The sequence below is a fragment of the Copadichromis virginalis genome, linkage group LG11, assembly GCF_057382275.1.
Source record: "Copadichromis virginalis isolate Kocher_CV1m ecotype Utaka linkage group LG11, C_Virginalis_male_GT1.1, whole genome shotgun sequence".
NCBI classification, from domain to species: domain Eukaryota; kingdom Metazoa; phylum Chordata; class Actinopteri; order Cichliformes; family Cichlidae; genus Copadichromis; species Copadichromis virginalis.
In genome coordinates, this window is record NC_140628.1 from 20,462,128 (window position 1) to 20,476,338 (window position 14,211).

The window sequence follows — 14,211 nt, forward strand, 5'->3', positions numbered from 1 at the left end:
ATAGCTAGCTGCATTGACCCTGCCCTTGATAAAACACAGTGGACCAACACCAGCAGCTGACATGGCACCCCAGACCATCACTGACTGTGGGTACTTGACACTGGACTTCAGGCATTTTGACATTTCCCTCTCCCCAGTCTTCCTCCAGACTCTGGCACCTTGATTTCCGAATGACATGCAAAAGTTGCTTTCATCTGAAAAAAGTACTTTGGACCACTGAGCAACAGTCCAGTGCTGCTTCTCTGTAGCCCAGGTCAGGCGCTTCTGCCGCTGTTTCTGGTTCAAAAGTGGCTTGACCTGGGGAATGCGGCACCTGTAGCCCATTTCCTGCACACGCCTGTACACGGTGGCTCTGGATGTTTCTACTCCAGACTCAGTCCACTGCTTCCGCAGGTCCCCCAAGGTCTGGAATCGGTCCTTCTCCACAATCTTCCTCAGGGTCCGGTCACCTCTTCTCATTGTGCAGCGTTTTCTGCCACACTTTTTCCTTCCCACAGACTTCCCACTGAGGTGCCTTGATACAGCACTCTGGGAACAGCCTATTTGTTCAGAAATTTCTTTCTGTGTCTTACCCTCCTGCTTGAGGGTGTCAATGATGGCCTTCTGGACAGCAGTCAGGTCAGGCCCGTTTAGAGAACCTTTTCATGATATGCTCATTTTTTGAGATAGGAATTTGGGGTTTTCATGAGCTGTATGCTAAAATCATCAATATTAAAACAATGAAAGGCTTGAACTACTTCAGTTGTGTGTAATGAATCTAAAATATATGAAAGTCTAATGTTTATCAGTACATTACAGAAAATAATGCACTTTATCACAATATGCTATTTTCTTTGAGAAGGACCTGTAATGTAGTTTTGTATGAAACTAAATAAAAAACAAAACATAACATATATACATTTTACAAACTCCCACTATCAGTGGGCCCCACCCAGAATCATAATAAAATCTTTCTCCAAAACATGAGATTTCTATAGAGACAATGCAAGTGCATTGCTGTGTACATTTGTAAATACATGGATTATACTGTGTATTAGAAAGCAAGATTAAGTGCACAGTTTCGCAATGCTTTTAGCCTGCAAAGATAAATATATCAGTAGTTAAAACAAACAAAACAAAAAAAACCCAAAACAGATATTAGCATAACCCTTTCCATTTACATCACTGAGATAGGAGGGGATGAAAAACAAAACAAAACAAAACAAAAAAAAAAAGCTCCACAGCAACATTTGCTTTACACAAATAGAGTCACAACAGTTAGGCTTTACGAGACTGAGCAGCTGAGTAGAATTTGGTTAAAGGCGTGCTGGTGCTGAATAACTCTTTGGGTTTCCGCATGAGCCCGATTGCTTTCTACATTGCTACATCGGTTTTGGAAATGTGCTATGCTTGTCCTACAAAGTGAGAATCAGTAAATACTAAGGGACAGACTGACAGACAGAGAAGAGTGAAATGTTTCGTGCTGCAATTTTTTTCCCCTCAAATAGTCCTCTTTTTGAAATGCTGACAGATATTGAAGGCTTACAGGGGAATGCTACACTTTCAAGACATAACAATAGCGCAGGGCACAGTAAAAACAAAACGCACAAACAATAATCACATCTGGGTTACATCGAGTGGGAAGCATAGTTTTTTTTTTGTTTTTAAACGAAAGCACTTCAGCACACACACCAATAGGGAGTGCACATCCTTGATAAGGACCTGATTGCATAGTTGTTGTGGGGGGAGAGGGGGGGGAGGTTTGCTCTCAGGTCTGGATGGCAGCCAGGCCCACTCCCCAGTGGCAAGATATATTGCAAGATATTTAGTGGAAGAGAAAAGTGAGACGCTGCTTCGGCAAATCCACTATTTAACTCTATATAGTCATTCCCAGTGTTATTAATTCCATTATCAGTGCTCCTTCTGATGGCACAGACAAAAAGCTGACAAGGAAAACAGATTCCCTTTTGCCGACAAACAACCAGGGAAGCCGGCACCTTAGATTCTTGGATAGAAAGGGTTCCTGCACACAGCACGAAAAGGTTGATTTGCATAAAACCAGAGAAAACTGTGTGTTCTGTATGAATGAAACAAAGGCATTGTTGGCATTTTCCCCAATCATCCTACTTTATTTAATTCTTGAGATTTTATCCTTCCCTCCCTCATAACGAGGTTCTCTGTAACAGTGTGGGAGGCATTAATCTAACTCTCCACAGCATTCAGAGAGCTATTTACAATCTAAAGTGAAAGCCTTTCAAGAAGAGGGGATTGGAAAACATCATCATTCATGGTGGTTGATTAATTTGTGGCAGTGCAGGAAGGTTTTAGCACTAGCCATTTCCACTTGTTTCAGGGGTTTTCCCCCCCTCTCCTCTTGTAACTGGAAGTTAAGAAGACAGTGAACGGGTTTTTATCTTCCTATTTTGTTGCCTCCTGTCATTCCTAATGGGCCAGGAAGAGAAAATGTGACACAAGTGAATAGGAATGAACGTGAGGCCGGCTTAGGCTGGATTAGTGTGGTTTGTCTCACTCAACGACCATTTCACATAGACGGGTCTCTCAGAGTTACACTGCATAGTCGTTGGGAATAATTTCTTGTCTCAGGAATTAAAGGGGGAAAAAAAAAAAAATCAGGGAGTTCTGGCTGTGCTAAATTATCCCTTTCAACAAAAGGAGCTTTAAGCCACATTCACTGGCTTTGATTTGGATTCCTCAAATAGAATCCAATTAGAAGGTTTGACTGTGTTCCAAAAGTCCCAGGCTAAATTATGTGTATGTACAGAACAAATGACTGGGACAAACACAAAAATATACAAAAAACAAACAAACAAAAAACATACTGCATATGCTACACATGTATAGGAGGTTATGTGGGAGGGAGGAATGAACTGAACATTCAGAAGCAGGCTGTTGTTCCAAGAAGTCTAGCTGTCCTGAGTCAAAGAGTAGGAGATAACATTTCCTGATGCATCGACCTCTCTTGCCTGTGTGTTATAGGGCTTGAAGCTGTAGACCAGGAACTAGACGGACCCTTTGTGGTCCTGTTCTATTGGCACAGAGTAGATCCTGAGGAGAGACAGAGTAAGAGAGAGAGAAGAGACCACAGGAGGGGGTGAGGTGAAGCAGGTTAAAAGCAAAATTTCACCTTTAAAGGTATTTTTAGAAAACGTCTGGAGATGCACAAGAAGCGTCTCTGTGTGGCGGAGTTCAGGAAACGGCATGTCTGCTGAGTGCTACAGGGCTTTGACAGGTGCACAGTGACTGCATCACCTCAGAACACAGCTCATCCCCAGGTGGGACTTATAAACCTGGCAAGGCACTGTTGATCCAACAAGCCAGAGGTTGCTGTGTGATTAAGCCTCTTTTCAACAGAGCGATCAGTCAGCACCAAACACTGCCAGAGCTGACTGCAGCCCCAGGAGGCAGCCAGTAATCCTGCAGAGGAATTTAACCCTTGCACATCGACTTGGGGATCCGCTCTGCGACAGCTGTTCGCTGCTGCTTTAAAGATCTTTGAAGCCCGATTTGACCTCCATGACCCCTCTGACCCAACCTGCACATCACATTACATAACACCTCCAGGACAAAAGAAATTGATTACACTGCAAAATGTTCTCCAACAGAGGAGGAAAAAAAAACCCAAAAAAAAAAAAACCCCCAAAACAACAGAGAGAGTCTCTCAGTTTAACTGGTTTAGGCTGTTCTGCTGTCTGATTGCCGTTGGCCAACTGTTGTCATTGAGTCAGTCTCATGTTTACCCCGTTGCGTTATTTCTGACTAGAGGTGTCTACTTAGGCCTCAGCTCATGAGGTAAGCTTTTGAACAGGTTAAGTCCTGTCCCATTCGGTCATATAGACCTAGGGGCCCTGCCTTAAGGTTATTGTTTGATTGCTAAAAAGGTAAGGTGTGGTGTGTTCACTGGTGGTGGCGTAGGACTCAGACTGTGTTACTAATTGCTGTGCAAGTCCAGACAGGCTCAAATGGGTGGATGCAGCTTACAATTTTGTTTTTTCTCTAGTTTTCAAGCTGACGAGTTGGATTAAATGGGACAAATCGGCAAGGGAGCCAGAAAGGCTGTTACCCACCCGACTGGTTTTGTTACTCGAAGGCCGACTTAGCGTAAAGAAAAACATGAATTTTTAAAAACGCTGCCACAGTATGCACAACGGACATAAGGAGAATATGCATACAGCGTTTTTCTTGAGCACTGAAGTACATAAAAGATGCAAAGAAAATAGTCAGAAAATGTTCTAATTCTTACCCCTGCTCCTGCTGCTGCATCTTGCGCTTCACTATCAATATGGCTGCAAGTAAACGAAGAAAAAAAAGAAAGAAAACAAATAAGGTCAACGCTCCACAAGAGAAAAGTTCACATTTGTTTAAGAATTAAAAGCTGCACAAAGCACACAGAAACTATGCTGACTCCAGCCAAGCACTGGAGGGCTTTAAAGGAATATATTTGTCACCTGTGGAAATGCAAAAGGCTTTATTTCAAGGAAACGTAGAGTACTTACTGACAACTGCTGCGACCGAAAGAGCCAGCACCACCCCCGCTATAACTATTATAATCATGTAGCCCTCATCTGAAAGACCAAAAAAAAAAAGAAAAAAAAAAAAAGGAATCAGCACAATGACATTATGAATCACTTGCAAATGTTGACATTTAAAATCATTTTTATACATTACTATATATAAATAATTACAATTCAGATACTTCTTACCACTGTTGCCCTCCACACCAGTGGTTTTGCCTGGCCCAGCATTTAGATTCAAATTGGCTGAAGCTTCTGGAAAGTTACAAAGAGAAATGTCAAAATGTCCACACGCGCGCACACACACAAACACACACACTTTCTACAAATGAAATTTCCCTAATTTATCTGCACATTTTGACTCGTGTGCTGCTTGAGAAATTTAAATGCACTTTAAAGGAAATGAACAAAAGATTTAAGCCTATGTATGTGTGTCTACAAGGAGAGGAAAAGAGTACTTGGGGCTTCAAAAAGAATTGTAGCCATTTTCAGAAATGCTGCTTCTCCACTTGGCAGGCAGGCCGTTGTAAACAGATCTGTAAGTCTATCAAATGTCTATCAAAGCGAAGATGAGGAGTGACGGAAAAGCGGATGGTGAGACAACGAGAATGCCAGTGTTGATTAGCTGACCGACAGGATGACGGAGATGTTGACGTGTTCATTGGCCTTTCAGCACAATCCACAGGGCCCCCTCTACAGAGCTAATTGATTCTATTCAGGCCATAATGGTTGAGGGGAGCTAAAAGCCAACTGGGGCCACAGCTTAGTGGAGTAGAACAACCTATATACTATACAGACTTACTGACAATAACAGAGGCCATAACCTTCATATACCGGCTTCTGTGCAGCTGTCAGTATAGTGCATGTGTATGAAATAGAGACACAGAGTAGGGCAACAAACTCACCACGTTCCACATAATCCTCGTCATCTGGGTCTGCGGGGGGGAAAAAAAAAAAAAAAAAAAAAGGGGACAAATGAGACGTCTGTTCAGTCAGTGCAGAAATGCAGGTTCTCACTATGACCGCCTTCTTATATTAACAGTGTAAGAGTTCTTAAATTGTACAACAGTGAGGATACAGACAACACTTTGAATCTTTTAGCAACACTATTGATCGTGGTTGTGGTGGTGATAAGGGGTGGGAATATAAAATCAGTTTGAGGCCAAGAGGCCCGAGAGGAAAAAATGAAAACTATAAACAAGAATCAATATTGTAACACAGGGAAGCTAAACCTTATGAGAACACTAAACAATAAGACTGCAAACAAGAACAACGCGGCCTTAAAAACAACTTCAACTGTGAGCAAATAATAAAACTCTAAATGAGGAAGAAGAGCTTTAAGTGGTAGCCACCATACAACAATTACCAGGAGTGGAGATAGATATGGAAAATTATAACCCACCATTACACATGGGGCTGATTTATACAGCTATATCATGTTTTTAATGATATTCTATTTCATATCATATTTCTATTTTACAAGGGGGGAATGAATAAATAAATAAATCAATAAATCACTTGTTCCCTCTGACTACGCTTACCCGGAGTCAAAACAAGGATCAACACTTAGGCGACAACGACAGCACATGAAAAACACGTTGAAGCAGCTAAATTACTTCAGAATATTTAAGCCTAGTAATTCTTCTCAAAACACATTAATAGGCCATTCACCGTCATGCACGGGTGTGGTCGGCCTGCTGATCCGAGCGCTTAATTCTAAGTAAAATGAATTAATGTGTCAGACTGATTCCTAAAGTGACAGGCTGCAAAAAACAATTTGTTCCATAGGCGATGCAGTAAAAGTACTACTGGACAAAATATGGCTTACATACCATCAGCTGATCCTTCAAGTTCTGAAGAGTTACGAAATGCTTGCAGAGCTGAAACAGTGAGATACACATTTTCAAACATTTTATTATTCAAAACAGTTATTGGTGATATCAAAGGAGGCACTCAGCGTGTAGCACGCAGATGAAGACTCAGTCGGTTTAACTGCATACTTGTACTTCATGTACGTCACAGAGTCTCCTGTCACCTGTTCATTTATGACATCTGCCATATCAAAGAAAGCACAGCCATGGGCTTGCTGCTATAAACTTCATGCATGTTTTTATTACTTATTATTGTTCAAGTGTGTCCAATAGGCAGAAAAAAAAAAAAAAAAAAAAAAAAAAAAAAAAAAGGAAATCAACAGTGACTGCACGCATTAACCTTGTTGAGGATGACACAGACACATATGCAGGTAGTTGAGGAAAACAGGAGCTGGCACAGGGATGCATAGACCCTGATTAGATGCTTATCACCTGAAAGAGTCAAAGATATGAGAACTTACCAGCAGCAGAAGCTGGCAGAAGTAGCAGCAGACATAGACACAGCAATCGCATCATCTTCAAATGCTGCAGGGGAAAAGAAAAAAAAAAAGACACGAAGTTAAAAATATCTGCTATTAATATTCAGTCACTGATATGTGTGAAAGCTTGGTGTTTTTTGGTTTAGAGACTGAGTGAGATTGAAAGCTGAAGCGCTGTCTATTACTGGGGTCTTGCCTGGCATTCTGAGTGCTGCTAGTCAGTGGAAAACTACAAATTTTGAGGCAGGCAGTTCTTGCGCTACTTTAACAAGTTTTAAAGGCATGCGTGCATAACTAGATTGCAATCCTAGATGGGTGGTGTCAACAGGCGTTCCCCCCTCATGATACCCAACAGAAGGAAGAAAAACAAACAAACAAAAAAACCCAACGTTCTAACGATTCTGACACACTCAGCTAGCAACAAGTGCCTATTCATCATTTTCCAACCCTCATGCAAAGCCTTTGGACCAAGGCAAGAAAACAAGATTGAGCAAGAAAGGTGTCCATGAAGAGGTTCACTGACAAAACAAAAAGGAAACTGTGGAGATACAGAAAATCATTTTACTGCTACAATACAACATTGCATTAATAATATATCCCACAGCCTTGATATTGCATTGAAGATGTTTATTAAAGCTATTGCCACCACTTTAACCTTTTTATTACAGATGCAGCTATAATTATTTTAGACACATTGCATGTTTGTGCTCATTCAGTGTTGATGCTCAGTCTATTAAAGAAGGTTTTAAGCTTTGTGAAGCGCTATGTCTTCACAATCTATTGTGTAGGTGACTTGGCGCATAGAAGGATAAACAGCATACACGCTTACAACACACATATAATCCAGAAACCTGCCAGGCCAAAGGCCCGAAATTCATTTAGCTTCTAACTGCATTTCAGTTTGCTTAGTAACAGATGGCAGAAGACCAGTTAAGAAAAGGACAAGCCCTTAGAGACCATATAGGCTTGAAATTTATTGCCATGTATGGAAGGTGTTATAAGAGGAACTTCTGTGTACCATTTACTGCAATCGATGTATTCGATGTGTAATTGATGCAAGAAGGGGCATGAACCCTGATGTTATAAAATCATTTTCAAGTGTATTCTTAGCAGGAGATGTGTGCTGATGTGATGCTGCATACTTGCTGCGTGTGTTTTAATAAACTCATTGTTTGATTGCACTCTCCTGGGCCTCTGTTGGTTTGTTTCATTGCTCAACATTTTCAAACTCGTGACAAAACTAATAAATGTATTTCTTATTTATTTAGTGCATCCTGCCAAGCATTAGGTTACTATTGTCATCCTAATTGGAGGGGGAAACAAATATGAGCTCAGTTTAATTTCATTTCCTTCTACCTTAATCTGGTCATTGACACCGAGTGACAAATACATTTTCCATGATGGTGTTCTTGTTTTTTTGTATGGTACGTTGTTATTTTTGAGGAGGAGAAAAAAAACAAAAAAAACATCCATGTCGGAACTTCCTCATGGCAGAGGGCCCAAAAACAAACGCCATCTCTATTCCCTTTTAAAACCATGTAGATGTGAAACGCAGGTGTTCTTGACGTGCCAAACAAAGCCCCAGCTGTGTCCAACACAAAGTGGATGCAGATATTTTTAAATGGAAAAACCATGAGAATGACCTTTCTCCCACTCAGTGTCCCGGATGTAGCCTTCATGGCGCGGTTCAGTCACTCAAAAATTGGCATGCGGTCAGGAACCAATAGTCATTCATGCAGCGTTTAATACTGTACACAGAAACACTGCAGTTCTCCCACTGACCTTTGTGCCACATGTTACACAGTAGGCGCCCCTTCATTGTTAGCCTTCCCCATTGTGTGCTTATTTCCTTAGCTGTGAGGGAAGAACTGAGGTGACCTGCATTGTGAAGGTGTAGATTATGAAACACTAAGGGGCGCCTACCCCAGCACTTAGTCACTTACTATATCCTACACTAGCACAATTTAAGGAAGTAGTCCACGATGATCTCTGATTAGTAGCACCAATTCCAAATATGGTGAATGAAAGTGAATAAGATGCAGGGGCAATAAGAAACGGGATTAGCAGACATCACTTCTTTATGCAATACGCGTTTGGACAGATTAATGAGAGATCTACCCAACACTTAATTCTGCCATGTATAATCTCATCTATAAATACTGTTATGCCAGTCGAAAACTGTAGTCTCTCATGTGAGACAAATATCTATAATGTAGGGCAGCATCATGAAGTATTTGGGCTGATTATATTGGAAAAGAGATGTTAATCACACAACTGATTTGAGCGAGAGTGTGCTGTGTGCAGGCCTCTTAAACAGCTGAAGAAAATCTCCAAACGCAGCCAACCTAAAAAGCTGCAAATACAATCCCCTTCTGTGTATCCAATTTGCTTTTCAGAGTCGCACTGGGCAAAATAATAAGCTGATCCAATTTGGAAATATTTATCATCCCAGTCCACTGCTTCTCTATCAAAACAGCTCCTGAATAATATTTACCCCCATTTTCCCCTCCTTTTTTCAAATTGAGTAATATATTCTTGCATATCTGAATTACAACTGAATTTGCTCTTTTACACCACACCCAATTTGCCACATATAATAACCGGGGGATAACTTGTAAAGTGCATATGCCAGCTGCCGTCTAGCTACAGGTGCAAAGATCGTAGACAATAAATGAAGAAATCAACAAATCATCAAACTACAGTGCGGTGCTGCATGACAGGCATATACACTGTGCTGCTGATGCTGCAGGGGGAATATGTCTTGGTTTTGTTTTAGTTCCCCTAATGCAGTTTGACAGGATTAACCCTGAACATCATACCTGTCTAGCCACATTAGCAGACCTAAGAGCACCAAAAATCTTGTTTACCAGAGTTAATTTGGAACAAATGTTTTTGACTCCCTCCAACCCATCCAATTTCATCTGTAACAGCGAAACAGATGCACAAACAGAAGTTTAGTGCAAGTGCATAAACTTAACTGCAGTGGCGACCATCTCTTATCTGCTCACACAGATAACAGCCCTCTGCTCGTTCCACTGTGCACCTTGACAAGGCTCTGATACGAACGATAACAATCAAAGTGGGCAAAAATATCAGAATTTCTTCCATGTAAAGTGTTAACAGGAAACCAAATACAAGAAAAACTGAACGATAGGACACAACTGCAACGAAAAAGGAAAAAAAAACAAAACTTTACCATCATTCTGATAATGTGTTATTGCTTAAACCAACTTGGTATATGAGAGCTTGCGTGGAAGAGAAAAGGCACTGAGATTGTTCGTTATTCTTCCCCATTTATTTTCCCAGAAGTGGATGCTTATTCTGGTTCGGCGAAGACTGAAAATATTTTTATTGAAATGTTTACTCAGCTCTGCCAACGGTGCAGCAGCTGTTTATCTAAGTGAAGTTGATGCTGTTCCTTTTTTCCTCCCCCCTCTCTTCTATAGCATACTGCAGTCCCACTGGACCACAAACAAAGTGACAATGAAAGTAATGATAAAAGAAAAAGAATCAAATAAAGCAAAACTCACAATAACTCAGTCGGTTCCGTGCATACCAGTGAGAAATCCACTACGGGCAGACAACAAGTATGACAACTACACAGCTATTTCCAATACAGTGTTAGACTGTGACTTCTTGAGCATCAGGTCGTACAGCTAAGAGTAAAACAACTAAGAGGATATGAGTGTGTGACTGGCTGTGGGGCTCCGCCGTCTTAGAGACTCATATCCTGTATTTGGCCTCCCTTTCTGCCTGTGTTTGTGTGCAAAAACATAAAACCGGTTAGCACCCAGTGGAATGAGCAGGTATAATTCCACAGCTGCACAAAAAAAATGTAAAAAAAAAAAAAAAAAAAAAAAAATGCAGGTGCATTTTAACCTTTGCTCTGACCAGGGCATCAACAACCTGAATAAGGACAAACAGTACACCGGGCACATACTCTTCAGCTTTACTTTTATCTGATGGAGATAAAGCTGTTGTTCTGTTTTGTTAACACTATCACAAGACCTATCCTGGTCACATCGAGGGTTTTCAAAATCCAACCTATCTGAAATGCATTGTCAGGAAACAAGCAACACAAAATCTCTCTCTCACCATCTTCTTTTTTTTTGTGAGCAAAAACTTTCTGCAAGATCAAGATTTGATACCTGTGCTCTACCTCTGACAAGCCCTGCAAGCAACCTGATTAAGAACAGTGGGGAAAAGACACTGTTATTTGTTTGCAGATTAATTTTTAAGACAAAAAACAGACTCACTCGCACTGGTATGAAAGCAGCACACAGAGAAAGTGAGGTAAGGGGTGCTGAAGTGTCCCAAGAAAGGAAAAAAGAAATCAAACTTTCTTTTTTTTGAAAAGCACCTGTTTCTCTATGGAAGAAGCCTGCTGATTTGAACTGATGATAAAATTACAGTACTGATGCTGACTCACTGCGTGATCAGCTACTGTTAAGAATCAAGTATGTCTCAATCAACATCTAAAAAAATAAAAACAAAAGAAATAATAATAATTAAAATGACAGGTATACAACAATCTACACGAACTTAGCAAAGACAATAAGACTGTGAAGCTGGCTGATTTCCTGTAGCATTTGAATACTAAAAATCGCACCTTGTGAAACGTTTAAAAATCCAGTGACCTACCAATGCGAGAGACAGACCATTTCAAAACACACACTCCGACTGTGGAATATGGAGCGGTTTTTGTAATAATATCCTTGTGTATCCCTTAAAGTGGCGGACTCACGGCAGACGTCTACCGATCAGATGAGTAAATCGCGGGGGCCGAGTGTGTAACAGGAAACCCTTTTCTGCTGTGTAGGCCACGATCAGGGCAAGCTTCTTCTTTTCTCTCTCCGTCTCCCTGACCTACAAGGGGGATTCACTGTCAACTCATTTAGAGCTAAACTACTAGCTGAACACTTGGAGTTTTAGTTGGCGGAAAGCACCTTCGCCTCTCTCGTTCTTGTTCCTCAGAGCTGTCAAGAAGTGAGTTTCCTGAAAACGAGTGGGGGTTAAACGTAATGTGGCAAAGAAGAACTTGCCCCCGGTTTGGTAATGATGGTTTTGTTTTAACTGAAACTAAAAGCTGCAACGGGAGGGGAGCGAAAACAAAACACTTACAGCACTTATGATCAGACAGTTAGTTGGCTCGGAGTTATTCAGCCACTGATTACGACCACACGCGCGCGGCTGATTGACAGCCTCGCGCGCGCCACTGCACCAAGCACAGGTGTGTTAGCTCAGCCTGAATCTAAGCTTTTCCTCGTCCAGTTGTATGTTGCATAAGCTTTATTGTTTTGTTTTTTAAAGGAAAATCGCTAATATCTCAATGTGTTTAAATTCACTTTGTACTTTCGCACCAGTTGGCGCCACCTGGTTTGATCGTGTTCGGCTGTACTTAACAATCATTCAAAGGTCGCTTGTGCGAACAGTTACAGTCTGCCTGTTGTTTTTATTTTTAGCAGGCTAGTGCTTCGTTTACTTAAGGTTTAGCTTGCAGTAGCTGTTTTGCTTACACTTCTGTTGCCTCCCTTGAGTCATTTGTCTAGATTTGAATGACCAGTTCCCTCAGAAATTAAAAAAAAAAGAAAAAAAAAAGTAAAGTGATATTTAAAAAAGAAAAGAAACGGAAGTCGTATTAACTGGTGTCCCGATGAGAACGCTTTGTTTTATACGCTTGACTTGTACTTTAAAAACAGAGCCACCACACCGATAAGCAGTTTGCATTTCTTACCATAATAATGCTAAAAAAATAAAATAATAGCAACAATTTGAGTTTCATTACGTTTCCCAGCTATTTGCAATAAAAAGGCATACAGTACAAAAGTATGCAGGGAGCTAACATGTAGGGAACAAATGTGCAGTTTCAGTAAGCAAAACTCAGGTAGAATATTGGCTGCGAGGTGAACTTACATTTAAATGAGTTGTTCAGTTGTTTCGATACTCTGCTGGTATGTTGTTGCTCGCTCTCCAAGATCCTTGTTATCATGGAAACTGCCAGAGTGTGTGCACATTAATACAGGTGTAGTCAGCCAACAAACTTCGTCATTGGCTGCTGAGCTTGTGGAAATTTGACACCACTTATCTTATCTGTTCTACAACTTGACTTGCTATGCAGATTGTGAAACTTGCTCGGTGCTCCAAGTGAATAGGAGTACAGTGATCACATTAGCGCCAGTGTGTTGTTTGTGCTCATAAAATCATCTGCTGCTGTCAGGGTAGTTCATCTTTGTTTCTTAATCGTGTTATTGTTTCCTCCATGTGCATGTTTCCTGCAGCTGGGATGCAGGAGCATATTCAAATGTTTATTATTGAATCTAAAGTGTAATTCAATTTTATGTTCTCCTCTGCAGGCCTGTCAGAAGCCAGTAGCTATTGGTAGTGAGTTTTCTGTTTATTCTTCTCCCCTCATAATGACCCTGCAGCCTGTCATTGCCAAAGGGAATGACCAACAATGACTTCTACCACATTCCCAGTGTGACATTTCTCCGTGGCCTGTCACAGCCCTGTTAGCATTTTGTCTCTGGACCGGTTGCAACAACAGCTTACTTCGTGACGTGTCCTCCTGCAGGACTAACTATCCTATTAGTGCTCACTTTCCTAACTAGACTGCTGCCAGCTCAATGGTGATCACTAGCTCAGGTCTCACATTAGTGTCCTTAAACTGCTGGGATCATGCAGATCTTTAATCCTGTCTCCCTTTACGACAGTGCTCTTCATGTGATTGCCTCTTTTTCTCATAGGTCAATACTGACTTTAGACAGTTGTCTAAAGTATGGCTTTTGTCCAGTGGCTGCAAAGAAACCAGGGAAGGTTTAATGGATCATGGATCATGACATGGATCACCTGCAGTTAATGTTCCAGATGAGCATGGGGAAGAATGTGATATGAAGTGACACAGAGCATACAGCCTTCACAAGAAGCACAAAAAAGAAAAAAATGTGTGAATATTCAAAGATTGTCACCAGTGTTGGTCAAGTTACTTGAAAAAAGTAATCAGTAACTAATTACTGATTACTCCCCCCAAAGAGTAATTCCGTCATTTTACTGATTACTTATTTTCAAAAGTAATTAATTACTTAGTTACTTAGTTAGTTACGATTTACAACCTGAATAGGTAATAAAGCAATAGCTCTTTCAGCCCAATTCTACTTTTTCTGCATAATCCATCATACAAAATGTAATCAAATGGAAAAGTTTCTTTTTAAAACTTGGTTTATTAGTTTTTATCTTTTAACTTTATGTATCAAGCAAAAATGTAATTATATGCAACATTCTCTGACTGGAAGAAATTTGTTTAACATTTAAACCTATTTTCTGCACATTCCAGCACATAAAATAAAATATTAT

At 40.7% G+C, this 14,211-nt stretch overlaps 1 protein-coding gene across 4 annotated transcripts; it reads right to left on the reverse strand.

The window, feature by feature from the left end:
- Window positions 1–1,117: 1,117 nt before the first annotated feature.
- LOC146698442 (uncharacterized) lies at window positions 1,118–12,862 on the reverse strand. 4 transcript variants are annotated; one of them, XM_085473535.1, is made up of 8 exons: window positions 12,775–12,862; window positions 6,844–6,907; window positions 6,344–6,391; window positions 5,417–5,446; window positions 4,683–4,766; window positions 4,494–4,562; window positions 4,241–4,283; window positions 1,118–3,045 (listed from the first exon to the last, which is right to left on the reverse strand). In XM_085473535.1, the coding sequence occupies exons 2-8, from the start codon at window positions 6,896–6,898 to the stop codon at window positions 3,000–3,002; spliced, it is 375 nt and encodes a 124-aa protein (XP_085329661.1). In that variant the 5' UTR covers window positions 6,899–6,907; window positions 12,775–12,862; the 3' UTR covers window positions 1,118–2,999. The 4 variants fall into 4 exon arrangements, with proteins under 4 accessions (XP_085329661.1, XP_085329665.1, XP_085329664.1 ...); XM_085473539.1 differs by having other exon boundaries at window positions 4,701–4,766; window positions 12,775–12,858; XM_085473538.1 differs by lacking the exon at window positions 12,775–12,862 and adding an exon at window positions 11,503–11,881.
- Window positions 12,863–14,211: the final 1,349 nt, after the last annotated feature.

Coding starts and splice junctions, on each gene's coding strand:
- LOC146698442 (XM_085473535.1), bottom strand. CDS start 6,898: ATGATGCGATTGCTGTGTCTATGTCTGCTGCTACTTCTGCCAGCTTCT. Junction 4,767..5,416: donor CGAGGATTATGTGGAACGTG/GTGAGTTTGTTG, acceptor GTAACTTTCCAG/AAGCTTCAGCCAATTTGAAT. Junction 4,284..4,493: donor TTCGGTCGCAGCAGTTGTCA/GTAAGTACTCTA, acceptor GTTTACTTGCAG/CCATATTGATAGTGAAGCGC.